Genomic DNA, 13,289 nt, shown 5'->3' on the forward strand with positions numbered 1-13,289 from the left:
CTCCAGCATTTATACTCTTCCAAAAGTAACAGTAGATTGGAGAGTGAATGTGCCACCTCTCCAAAGACATTAAACAAACTATTAATACATTAAGTTTCTCTACCCTTATAAAAGAGTGCAAAACAATAAGTTATTTACAGAAAGTTGTGTAAGAAAATTCTCTAACAAAATATAAACTCAGAAGGTTTTAGAAAATCTTAAGAATCAAGACAAGAGAGGTGCAGAGACAGGTTCCCATCCTCTGCATCCCCTCACCATTCCTGGTTACCATGGGGGTTTATTTCTGCCCAAATAAAGGGGTTGGAGTAGGATTTGTGGTGAGATATAGCTCAGGGTAATCAGGGAATTTCCAGGGAACCTGCCCCATATCCCTGGAAACAGGTCAGGTTGCTGAAATGAGTGACCTTCCATCCCAAATTCCTTGTGAGGTGAGAGGCAAGCCCTGCTCCAGCTCAGCTCAGAGCACTCAAGGTTACACAGATCCCATTAAATCTCCTCCAGCTACTGCTGGATAAATGGAACCAAGAGAAACTCACGCTGCAGGCTGAATTACTTGTAGCAACAAATATGTTTGATTAAGGTTGTGTTTGGTTTTTTGTTTTTTTGGTGGGTTTTTTTTTTTTCACTTTCAAATTATTTGCAATCTCCAGTTTGATTTGTATGAACATATTTGTTGGAGGAAATTGCTTTATGCAAATGGATTCCAGCTGAGGGACCTGTGACACCAGAAGTTGTGTTGAGGCTCAGATGCCCTCGGTGGTGCCTGGCAGAAGGCAAGGGGGGCTGGTTCTCTCCTCCTCCTGCCAAACAAGGCATTTCACAGCCTTCCCAGACGTGTCGAGATGCAGCCTGGATTTAGAGAGTATTTGCAGAACAAGGCTCAGCCTGTAAAAAGGAAAAAAAAAAGAATAAAAAAAAAAGAATAAAAAAATGGTTGCGTGATGCACTGCTGGAATCTCAGAAATCAGAGAGCCAGGCTGATATTTTCACCTGAAATGTAGGGTAAAAATGTTGTGTCACCCTCCAGGGGCTGAATGATGGAAAGGCAGTGATTTATGGACACCTGCCATCCGAGCTGCTCCCTTCACCTGGGGTGAACGTGGCCTCATCTGCCTGAGCCAGGCTCCAGGTGAGCGAGGGATGCTCCCTCCTCCCCAGATTTCACAACTCCTGGACCAAACCCAGGTCCTGGTAGGAAGCAGGCACAGGGTTTTGTCTGGATGGGTGGGGATTTGGGGAGGAAAACGGGTTGAATGTGAACAGTAAATGGTCTTTTTCTGCCTCTGTGCAGACAACACTGTGCTGTGGTTTGCTGGGGTTTAGCTCTGGCTAAATCCCAGGAGATGATTAGGGATCCAATCCTGAGGGATCAAAGGGAGCTGTGAGAGGAGGGGGTTCTGATTTTCTTGGTTTTCAAGCCCTTTTCCAGCCTCACCCCTGAGTCCCAGGTGCACCTCCACGGAGGGAGGTGTGGGAATGTTTCCCTCTCTCCCTCATCTCCCTGAACCCCCCAAACTCCTGCCAGCCTGCTTTCCTCAGGGTTTGGGAAAGAAATTTGCCAACTTTACACCTGTCAGGTTTAACTGATTGAGGGAGGGATGGGAGGAGAGAGTCCATCCCTATGGCTCTGCTCACCAGGGGAAATTCCTCCATTCCCCGAGGAATAAATCTTCATTTCCACCTCTGCTGCAGCTCCCAGTCCTTGCAGTGACCCTGCCACCAAAACAATGCACAGTGGGTTTCTGCTGGCACCCAGATCTGTCCACCCAGGGCGCTGCTCCCACCCCAAAATGCTCCAGAATTCCCCCAGTGTGCCCAGCCCAGCTGCTGCCAGCTGTGCTCTGGATGCTGCAGCTGCCTGGGGCTATGGATGGAATGGGAATGGGGTGGGAATGCCAAGTTGGAGTAAACACTGCCCAGCAATAATGCCATGGGGGGGCTTTGCAAGGGGAGGAATCGTAATTAAATAGAAATTAGTTACCTAAATGGTCACTTCCTAGGGTTTGGTTGACGTCCGATTAACTGAACTTTTAATTTGCATAAGCAATAAATGTTTAATTATGTTATTAATATATTTGAGTTGAGGAGCTTATGGGGTTTTATAATTGGCATTTAACTAGATAGTTCCAGCATATTAACCGATGTTTTATAGCTCCGTGTGAGCTTCTCCAATTATAACTGACCTAAAAATTTGCTTGGAGGACCTGCCTTGGAAGTGTTACCTGAGCAACAGAGTGGGGGGAGGCGAAGAGGAGGATGGTGGAGCCTGTCCCCAAAAGGAGGGATGTGCACAGACAGCTCTGCAGCCTGCACAGAGGCTCTGAGAGCCCTGCTCCCTCCCTAGAATGTCCTTTCCTCAAGGCCCTGTGTCACAGGGGGTCACCTCCCCTCTCCCAGCACCCAGAGGCTGACCCCCAGCAGGAGGAGATTGGGAGATGGGGAGGGATTGTCCTGAGCTAGGGCGTGACCTTGTGACTGACCAGCTCTGGCAACCTCTGTGCTCAACCCCCAAATCCTGCCAGTCATTCCAAATCTGTTTTTTATCCCATCTCTACGCTTGCTTTGATGACATGACTGGTTTAGTAGGCAAAAAGTGACATTGTGTTTGACTGACAAGGCCCATTTCCCACAACCTCACAGACTGGCATTGATTATATTGCTGCCTTTTAATCCTTCATTACCTGGAGCCTGTGTTTGCTTTTCCCGTGGTGCCAGGGAACCACCCTGTAGGATTCGAGTCATTCTCTGCGCCCTCCTCCACTCTGCTGGAATTTAACCTTCTCAAATTTAACCATTTTAACAAATAGTAAAAAACCAACAGCAGTGAGTTTGGAATCTCCTCAGCTGAGCCTTTCAACCCCTCTGTTTGCTTATAATAAGTGGAGTATCTAAGGAGATGATACCCAGCAAGCTCCTCAGCCCTGCCCCCCTCAAGCACAGGGAAATTGTTTTGTCATCTCAGAAGCCACAAACAGAAACGTGCCAGTCCCCAGAGAGAGACCATGAGCAGCTTTTCAAACCTTGTGCCTTTTCTGCATCATTTCAGCCCTCTTGACCACATCCAGTGCAGTGCAGGGATGTTGTTTAGTCCTGGTTTTGTACCCACAGCCTGTCCTTCAGCTTCTCTGATTTCCCTTTCCTGCTTTTCCATGTGCTCCATGCTGGAGAAGGGAGAAGCTCCCTCCCAGCTGCATGAGGCTGCAGGGTGAATTATTGGTGCTTTTATCATTTCAGAAGTTAGGTGAGGTGGGAAGGAGTGTGAGAAACCTTTCCATGCCATTAACAGGAGGGAGAAATCAGGAAAAGGGGCAGGAAGGTGAAGTCTGAGTTGTTTTCTGCAGCAGGTCCCTCTGCTGGGGCAGGATGGGGTGGGGACAGCTGGGGACACCAGGACAGGGGTGGTGACAGTCCTGGAAGGTGTGTGAGGGGCAGGAGGGGAGGCAGCAGCATCCAGCAACTCCATCCTCACACATCTGGCAGCTCCCTCCCTGCTCCAGGAGGCTGGAGAGTCACTTTTTGGCCTGGATTGCTGCAGCTCTCAGGGGTTTTTGGGAGAGGAGAGAAGGAAGAGGGTGTGAGGAGCAGCCTGGAGCCCTCCCTGCTGCTGCAGCTGCCCAGGGACAGCACAGGACTGTCCTGTCCCCCTTTCCCTGCCCATGCACGCCAGGGAAGCAGAGCAGCTCCTCCTCACCCTGCCAGGCATCCCCTGGGTCCCTGAACGGGATGCAAACAGGAGGGGAGGTGAGCTCATCCTTTGGAGACATCCAGGACACAGCTGCCCGACAAACACAGCCCAGGGCACACGGCCAGGCACAGCCAGACCTTCCCAGGAGTGCTGCTGGGGATCGCTGAGCAAATTAACTCTATTAACACAAATGATGAGAGCCTGAGCTGCAGTTCCTGTGCCTTCTATCTGACAGAATTCATCTGGTGGCTGCTTGTAATAGCGTGACATTAATGGACTCATCAAGGGAGTGGGGCTGTATCTCTGGCTGGAGGTGGGTTTGGGAGCACGCTGTGCTCTGGGCAGGCTGCTGAGAGCAGGACAGGAACATTCTGCTGTAATGGGCTGCAGGATCTGGCCCCTCCGTCCCTCCAGGAGAGGCAATTTCAAGTGTCATCACCTCCTCGAAACTGAGCGGCAGAAGAAATAAATTACTAAAGGGATTTGATTGTTCATTACTCTGCCAAGCTGCAAGGAAATGAAGCAGAACTAAAATTAAGGGCTGCGAGGCAGAGGAAATGCCAGAGAACATTTCCCTTCTTCTCCAGGGCTCATCTTCTCCCCCAAAACAGGCTGGGCTGCTCCCCACCCTGCCAGTCCTGGGCTGGGGGAGGCAGGGGGGTCTGTGGGGTTGGCCGAGCAAGGTGAGGAGAGGACAGGTGAGTTTGGGGTGGATTAGTGGCAGCAAGGTCGTGTTCGCCCCCTCTTTGCTGGAGTGGCACAGAGAAGAAAAACCAGCCCAGAAAGAGGAATCTGTGGTGGAGTTCCTCATCCCTGGTGGATCCCGTGGGGAAAACACCCTGCTCCCACTGCTGCATCCAAACCCCAGCCTTGTTAGTGGCCACTGGCAGCACAAAAAGGGAGGTCACCAAGGGCTAGGGCCACATTCCAGACATGTTTTTGCGGCCAGCAGCTCTTTAACCAGATGTTGTTTAACCAAGGACTGTTCTTCCTGCAGGGGAGGGGAGGAGAGGGACAAACTGGTCCTTACTGGAGAGATCCCAGCATGGCAAAGCCATTCCCCAGCTGGAATGTGTGTGAAATCCCCACTGAAGCCAAGCACATCCCAGTGTCCACTTCAAAGCAGGCACCCCAGGGAGGGCTGGATCCACACATTGCACTTCCAGGCTCTCCCAAAACCTCATCAGAGAGGCTTGAGAAGCCTCAAAGTGCCAGCTGGGCTGGCAGAAATGACAGAGGGAAGGAAAAGTGGTCAGGGATCTTCAAGGGATGCTGTGAGCAGCACCCAGACAGGGGGATGGCCGTGCTGGGAACGAGCTGAGCACCCAGGGGACACCCGGATTTCTGGGATTCAGTGGAGGGAAATTAGAGAGGGACAGAGGGATTCCCACTTGTGGGAGGGAGAGAAAGGACAATGCAGAGGGATCGGGACATTTGTTTGTTTAAAAGCAGGACAGTCCCAGCACCCCTCTGCAGGGACCAGCAGCGCCGTGTGGGAGGTGAGCAGCACATTTTGGGGGCCCAGCCTGTGCAGAGGGGGATTTCCAGGGAAATGAGGCATTGTCAGGATCGCAGCCATGCCTTGGCACTCGCCTGTGTGGTGGCTGATTGTGTAAGTGAGAGTTACATCAACAAACACCCCGATGGGAGAGGCTGTGACGGCTCTGAAAATTCCATCTGACTTATATCAGGGCACGGAGGCAGAAGAGCAGCTCTGCCTTCATTTTGGTGTTTAACCTTTAGCTGGCTGCGCTGAAAAATGTGGAACAGGTCAAGATTATCTCGAGTCAGGATGTTCCCTGCTGTCAGGTCTTTGTAGGCTTTCAAACCTCATCAGGAGGAAAGGAGACCTAATCAGGGAACAGGCAGCATTCCTCAGCCAAGGACATCCTGGAAGTAACAAGTTTTAAGGATGGGGTAAATGAAGATGTTGTCTATCAGTGGAACAGACAGCAGATAGCATCTCTTGCACCAGCAAACCTTAAGGATGTGTTAAATCAAGATGTTGATGGATGTCTGTGTGGCAAAACATGCAAGGCCCATGCATCCTGTAGCTGAATTATCTTCATCAAAATACTGAAAATCACATCACAAAGGCCCTGCCCGGGAGAAAACTCTCCCCCTGAGCATGTGTAGAAGTTTGCTGGGGTTACATAACTGCCATGGGAATTGCTAACATGATGCTTTTGTCTCCAAGTGAAGGCCAGACACTGTTCCTGCTCAGAAAAGCCACCAAACCACTGCTGCTCCCTGAGCTGAGCTCCAGCTGCCCCTGTTCCCCGCCCTGGGTGAGCAGCCCTTGGTGACAGAGCTGGGTGTGGATCCTGCCAGGGGTTAAGTGGTGCTGCAAGCCACGAATTGGTGTGGAGCGTGGGTTTGTGTTTGCACAGGACAGAATTTCACTGTGAAGTGCAGCCTGGCCACCTCCACCTGCAGCGAGGGAAGGCTCTGAGGGGGCCGGGTGGGAGCAGAAGGAGCTGATGATCTCCCCTTCTCCTCTCCCCTCCAAACCAGGGTCAGAGATGGGCTCTGAAGGGTTTGGACCCAGGGGATGAAGGCACTTCATGAGCCTCACACACTCATGGTCCAGCTCTGTCCTGCAGGGCAGCGTGTGGGGCTCTGCCCTCAGTGGGATGTTACAAACATTAAATACCACAAACTACCTGTGCTGGATTTACAATAACGTGCCAATATCTGTCACCTACGTTGGACAGTGTGTCCCCAGCCTGAACCAACAGAAAAATGCCAACACCACAGTGAAACATGGAGGGCATGAAGAAGGAGAAAAAGGACAAGACACACCCAATTTCCTCCATCTTGTCCCCTTTGGACCCCTCATCTAGAATGCTAAAATTTTACTTTTGCACCTGTGCCACACTTAATTATTACTCATATCAAACACTCAGAGCTTGTAATTGATCCTGTAAGATTGAAAACTCTTTTCCATGGCCAGAGATCACAGCCAGTGTCTCTGGGGGCTCTGTCCAGGGGGTTCCTGACCCCTGCCAGGGTCCCAGACCTGCCAGAGCAGCCAGAGGGAAGCTCTGGATTCCCACATCCCTGGAAGGGATTCACTGAATGCACACTGGCCACTCTCCTCTCTCGGACTTCAGATCCCTTTAAAACCCCCAGTGCCTTGCAAGCTCCGCTGTTTATCCTCCCCTTTGCCCTGTCAGCTCCTGGGAACAGCTTCCCATTAACCCTTTGCAAGCACAAGGCATCAGAGCAAGGCTGGGAGCCAGCTTGTGCCTGGGAGTGTGTGCTCCACCAGAGCGTGTCTCAAATTAGGCAATCCTTCTCCTGCCTTCAGAACCAAGCTGGGGAAGTATTTGTTCTGCCAAGCTTTTCAACTCGGTTTAATTTAGCTCTGTGAACTTGTCTCAGGCTCCCTGGAATGTGTCAGGTGGGGTGTGTTATAAATATGCATCATCTGAGCTCATTGTCTTGCTCAGAGGACCAGCAGGGAGAAAGAGTCCAGCAAATGTCTCCTTGCACCAGGTCAGGCTAGCAGGACACACAGCCATGGCTAGCAGACACACAGCCATGGCTAACAGACACACAGCCATGGCTAGCAGACACACAGCCATGGCTAACAGACACACAGCCATGGCTAGCAGGACACACAGCCATGGCTAGCAGGACACACAGCCATGGCTAACAGGACACACAGCCATGGCTAACAGACACACAGCCATGGCTAGCAGATACACAGCCATGGCTAGCAGGACACACAGCCATGGCTAACAGACACATCCCCATGGCTAACAGACACACAGCCATGGCTAACAGACACACCTCCATGGCTAGCAGACACATCTCCATGGCTAGTGGTGTCCCTCTGGGAGTGGCTGGCCGGTTGCAGCGTGGTCCCCCTGGGCTCTGGGGCTGGGGAATTGGCCATCAGCCCCTCCAAGGGGGTCACTGGCCTGGCTGGTGCAAAGCTCCTCCTCTCCAAAACCTCCAGGTCACCAGAACGACACTTCATTGAGGGACAACCACTCCCTCCCTTCCCTGCCTCTGCTCCATCCCCACCAGAGCCGTGGGAGAAGAGAGTAATGAACAAAACAGCTCCGACAGAGACTGGGGGTGGGACGCCCTTCTTTTCTCCTTAATTGTAATCCTGTGAATTAATTCAGCTTCCAGCAGGAATGAGGAGTTTCCCAGCAGCCCTCAGACATCCAGATAAGGCTGAGCTGGTTGTTGAGCCCCTCTGGGTTCTCCGGTACCTGCCTCACTGCCAACTGCTTCACACCAACTTTTTTCCCTTCTTTTTTTTTTTATTTTCTTTTTAAATTTTTCTTTTGAGAGAATTTTAGATTGATCAAGCATGACAGAGCACGGGGGTTTGCATTCTTAATTGGCAAAGCCTTTTCCCACTCCCGTTTGGAGGCCCCTGAGCTGTCCTGCCAATTTATTCTGATCCTGATTCACAAGCCTTGCAGACATCTTCCCAGGGCTGCCCAAAAGCCCTGAATCCTCATCTGGCACTTCTGGGCATCTCCTGAGGCTCTTCTGGTGTTCTCCTCTTCGACTTGAAACATCCCTTTGTGCAGCCACCCTCCCCTACAGAAAAGCCCTGGTGGTGCCCTCCAAACTGTACCGACCACAACTCTTCCCCAAGGGGGAAATAAACAGTGGATAGAGATGAAAAAATAGGTTTAAAAGGGAAAAAAAACCCAAAGAAGTAAGAGGGAAGAGCAAGCTTAAAGTGAAGTTTCTCTCTAATTCTCATTTTTCTCTATCCTGGGCGCTTTCCTGCTCTCTCAGGACCTTCTTCTCTCATTTATCTTCCTCACCTCCTGGGGTTTCACTGTCACCTCTGCCACCTCCCTGCCTGGACCCCTGCAAAGCCATCACCAGCACTTGGGAGTGGCTCTGACTGTCCCCAGCAAGGCCAGCTGCAGGGGTAGGGGCGGGTTTGTTGTCACAGGGCTGTGCCATGCCCTGGTGCTTGTCCCTAAAGGCCACACAGCCCTGGGATGGGCTCTGACACTGGGATGTTCCTACAGAGAGGCTGGCAGGGAGAGGGATTCCCATAAACACCCAAATATCTGCAATTCTTGTGTTCATACAGAGAGCCTGTGAGGGAGGGGGATACCCATAAACACCCAAATATCTGCAATTCTTGTGTTCATACATAGAGCCTGGCAGGGAGAGGGATTCCCATAAACACCCAAATATCTGCAATTCTCCTTGTGTTCATACACAGAGCCTGGCAGGGAGAGGGATTCTCACAAACACCCAAATATCTGCAATTCTCCTTGTGTTCATACAGAGAGGATGGGAGGGAGAGGAATTCTTACAAACACCCAAATATCTGCAATTCTCCTTGTGTTCATACAGAGAGCCTGGCAGGGAGAGGGATTCCCATAAACACCCAAATATCTGCAATTCTCTTTGTGTTCATACATAGAGCCTGTGAGGGAGAGGAATTCTTACAAACACCCAAATATCTGCAATTCTCCTTGTGCTCCTTCAATCTCTCACCCCCGTCCTCCCCTCACTGCCCTGTATTCACCTCTCTTTCTTCTTCTGTATTTCCCCCCACCTCGAAATTTTCTCAGCCCCTTCCTGCTATCACCCAGCCTCACCTGACTTCTTGGAGATCCATTTTATGTATTTATTTCCTTTCCCTCTTTCTCCTTCCACCCTTTCCCCTCCCCTGCACTGCTGATTTACAGCAGCAGCGGGAGGCTGATGTTCTCTGCTTGTTCCCTGCTCGGTCCCTGCCATCCCGAGAGCCATCAGGGGCCAATCCATCACAGAAATGCCCCAGCCAAAAAGTGACTGGGACATTCTTTACAGCCACAATCCCAAATTCTGGCCTGGGAGGGCTCTGCAGTGAGATGTCAGCTGTGACAGAACTGTCTGGAGGCACAAATATTATTTAGAGGAGGGAAGAGAAGTGGCTGCCACCGCAGGTTCTGGTGGCTCCAGCATCCTGCCACCAAAAACAGAGCTCGGAGCCCTTCATTGAGGAGCAGGGGAAGGCAGGGGGAGGGTGGGGTGCTGACCCATGGGGTGGCAAAGTGTGGCAGGAGAAAAGCGGGATTTTGTGGGAAAGGGAAGAATGGGACATCAGTGCCAGAGCAGTGCCCAGTGCAGGGCTGGAGCTCCGGTGCTTTGTGCAATCTGGGGTGGAGCGGAGCAGGGGAGGGTCCCAGGGAGATGTTTGCACACCCAAGATCACTCCTGGATGACAGCAGCAAATCTGAGAGCTGGGGAAGGCTGGCTGGGAGGGGAGATCTGGGAATACTCTCTTGGAAATGATCCAGCACAGCCCTTTGGAGGCTGCAGCTGGCACGGGGGGGTTTATGGATAAGCAAGTGCTGCATCTCTGGAGGTGAAGTGGGAGTTAAAGGCAGGTTTTTCACCCTGAAAAGTCCTGGATTCGTCATCCTGTGTGGTTTGGGAATGTGTACAGATGTTTTATAGCCACATACATTTCGTTTTACTACTTTGCACATGGAAAGCAGGCCTAATTCCGAGGCCTTGGGGATGGGTAGTTTAGGGGAGATTCTGGTACACAGAGCCAAAATTGTTGCAGAATAAGATCCATTAGCCCAATCTGGTCTGTAAGAGCACCCAGTAGCCAGAGCATTACGAAAAGCGCAAAAATTAGATGTGACAGACAAGTTCTACAAAACCCCTTGTTCCCTCATCCCTGTCTTGCTCCCCTCCCCTGAATATCTTTTCTTCCTCCTCCTCCTCCTCCTTCTTCCTCCATCCCAATTATCTCCTCCTTTCATCACTGCCTGAGTTGTAAGTACAAAGTACCAATTAGCTAGTTTTCAAGTTTAATTAGGTTGGAAGGTAGAGCAAATTAAATCCTTTTATCGCAGGTTTCAAAGCGCTTTTCCCATCGGGATGGGTTTCCTTTGGATGAGGCCCGTGTTTGTCACCAAGGAGCTGGGGATGAAATGCAAGACTGGGTCTGTCTCCCTCCTGCCCCTAAATCCTCAGGACATCTTTTTTTTTATTTTGGAAGGATTTGGGGTGCACAAACCTCTGCTGCACCTCAACCAATTGAGCATTGCTCCTTTTGCTCCTTAGCTCCTTTCAAGAACGTTCCAGCAGCACCAGGAATTCAGTAAGGGCGCTGGGACAAAGCCCAGCAGAAGGCTTTCAAAATACTTCAACAGTATCAAGCAGCAGGCCCACATGAATGCTTGGAAGCACCTTTATTCCCTAAACCCTTCTTCCTTTGAGGCCTGAACAAAGGCAGGAAAGCGGATCCAGGAATAAACACCTGAAGATGAAATTGCAGAGCGGAGTGGGGAAGTGTTTAACTCTTGGAGACACAATTGTAGCCACGATTTCTGTTCCTCTTGAGTTCTGAGCAGTGCATTTCAAGAGGATCTGCTGGGCAGGGACATTGGGAAAGCTCCGGGATTCATCCTCACCTTTGCTCCTGGAATCCTTGGTGGTGCCAGCGCCACCCCAGCTGCGTTTTTGGTGTTCTAACCCTTTCCCCTGTGCTTCCCTGTGTGTTGCAGACAAGCCACTACCTCAGAGTGCCCCGGGAGGCATCATCGGGATCGTGGGAGGCGTCATCGCCGCCGTCTTCATCATCGGCGTGGCCGTCACCGTCATCATCGTCTACCGGCGGCAGCAGAAGAGCCGCTCCGGCCCGGACCACGACCTGTGAGTAGCACAAGCACTGCCCACCCCGGCTGTGGCTCCGTGGGGATGGGGGACAGCACCTCTGGCCCTTCCTCCACCTGCACAACGGGAGGACTTGCTGGCAAAATGCTTTCCTGCTGATTCCATCTCGTTCCTCTGATCATCTCCCCCTCCTTGGGGCTTCCTGGCGCTTCCCATCCTGCTGGCTGCTGTTTCTGAGCTCTCAGCACAAGCCTGAAGTGGGAGTTGGAGCACAGGGATGCTCCATCAGGTGCTGGTTTTGCTGTGGCACATCCCTGGGGCAGGGGCTTGGTGCCACTGTCCCCCTCCGTGGGTAGAGGAGGATCCTCTTCCTCCTTTCCCAATGGCTTCAGGCTCCTGAATGAGACTGAATCACATCCTGCCACCAGAGAGGGGCTTCTGCTAGACCCTGAGCACCCCTGAATGCATCCCAAAGTGTCTGGAAAGGCTTCACATCCACCTGCTTTGCAGTTTTGGAGCTATGGGTGACACAAACTCTGTCAACAGCAGGGACAGAGGCCAGCACAGGGACTCCTCTTTGGAGCTGGGCTTTGCTCTGCCCAGCACAGGGCAGCAGAGATCCCAGGCAGGGAATTGGGTGGTGTGGAGGTCCCTTTGTGCAGCAGAAACCTCTCCAGGAGCATTCAGGGCTCTGCTGAACAGCTCTATCTTGTCACCAGCTCTTCACCCCCTCCCTCCCTCCCTTCCCACCTCGCAGGGGAGGCAAAGCCCAGCACCCAGAGGTTGCTTTTATGTTCCCACAACCCCCACCTCATTGTTGTCACACCTTGGGCACATTTTGTGCTCCATTTAATCCCATTTGAGAGAGGGCACTGGAGGATAGCGGGAGAGGCAGGGGAGAGGAGCGGGGGAAGCGGCAGGAGAGGCAGAAAGGAACACAAACAACAAAAACCGGCACCACAAGGTGAAATTGCATCAACAGCAGCGGGCCTGTGATGGAGATGCATTCTGACAATCCACTTCCCACAATGGCCCTCCACCAGGCTCAGGGAAGAGCCACTTTAGCTGAGAATAGAAACACAACCGTGCCCGGCTCTGCCGAGGTGCTGCCTCTATTGTGGAGGCTGATCCCGAAGGTAATAGCATTTCTTTTCTGTAGAGCCATGAAGTCAATGTTTTACAGAGCCCCGGGGACCTGTTCTGCCCTCCCTGCCACCAGAACATTCCAGTCCCACGCTGGAATCCAAGGGAAGGCGCCCATCTCCATCAGATCCGTGGAGTCTGCACGGGGAGAAGGGAGGGGAGCAGCCAGCTAATTAGTGGATCAGAGTTTTAATAAGTTTTGTAAAAGGATTAGACACATCTGTGCATGTGAACAGAATGTGCAGAGACAGTCTCTAGGCTGGGATTATCGTGGCTGCCAATCCCAATGCTCTGGGGTAAGAGCTGATCCTTGGCGAGGGTCAGGGATAAATGTCCCTGCCTGGCAGAGTGTGGCCATCAGGAGGATTCAAACTCCTCCTGGGAAGCTGTGGCAGGGCTGGAATGGCAGAGAAATGCCAGGCTGGGGTTGGCATTACCTCGTTATCACTTTCTGGTACCTCAGAGCCGTGGCACAAACACCTCCCAAGGGATGGTTTGCAGCTATCCCAGCTGCAGCCTCGGGATCCGCCCCTGACACAGGGATTTGCCTGGAATAGGGACAGAACGCTTGGAGGGAGTTTATTTCCATGAACAATTCTAATTGGGGTGAGACAAAGGGCACGGGGGAGTTCCTGAGGATAATCTGTGTGATTGTATTGGCAGTTTGGTGACAAACACAATCAAATCCTTGGGCACATCAAAGCAGCAGAACCTTTTCTCCTGCTTCTTACTCAGCAGCCTCTCCTGTCCCTGCAGGACTGACCTCCCTCCATCCCACAAACCTGCCCCTCCACCAAGGAGGAAACAGGACACGAAAAGCCACCTGACTCCAGAAGACATCCAGGTAAAAACCTGC

The 13,289-nt window shown here is 51.8% G+C and overlaps 1 protein-coding gene across 3 annotated transcripts in view; it reads left to right on the forward strand.

Annotated features, from left to right (window-relative positions):
• Positions 1–13,289, forward strand: part of NECTIN1 (nectin cell adhesion molecule 1) — a 96,112-nt gene that overhangs the window by 66,498 nt on the left and 16,325 nt on the right. For all 3 annotated transcript variants that reach the window (XM_072918297.1, XM_030290722.4, XM_030290723.4), the window contains exons 6-7: positions 11,182–11,329; positions 13,190–13,277. In XM_072918297.1, the coding sequence (XP_072774398.1) occupies positions 11,182–11,329; positions 13,190–13,277 (236 nt within the window). The remainder of the gene's footprint in view (positions 1–11,181; positions 11,330–13,189; positions 13,278–13,289) is intronic.

Source organism: Taeniopygia guttata, chromosome 24 (genome assembly GCF_048771995.1).
Source record: "Taeniopygia guttata chromosome 24, bTaeGut7.mat, whole genome shotgun sequence".
Taxonomy (NCBI): Eukaryota; Metazoa; Chordata; class Aves; order Passeriformes; family Estrildidae; genus Taeniopygia; species Taeniopygia guttata.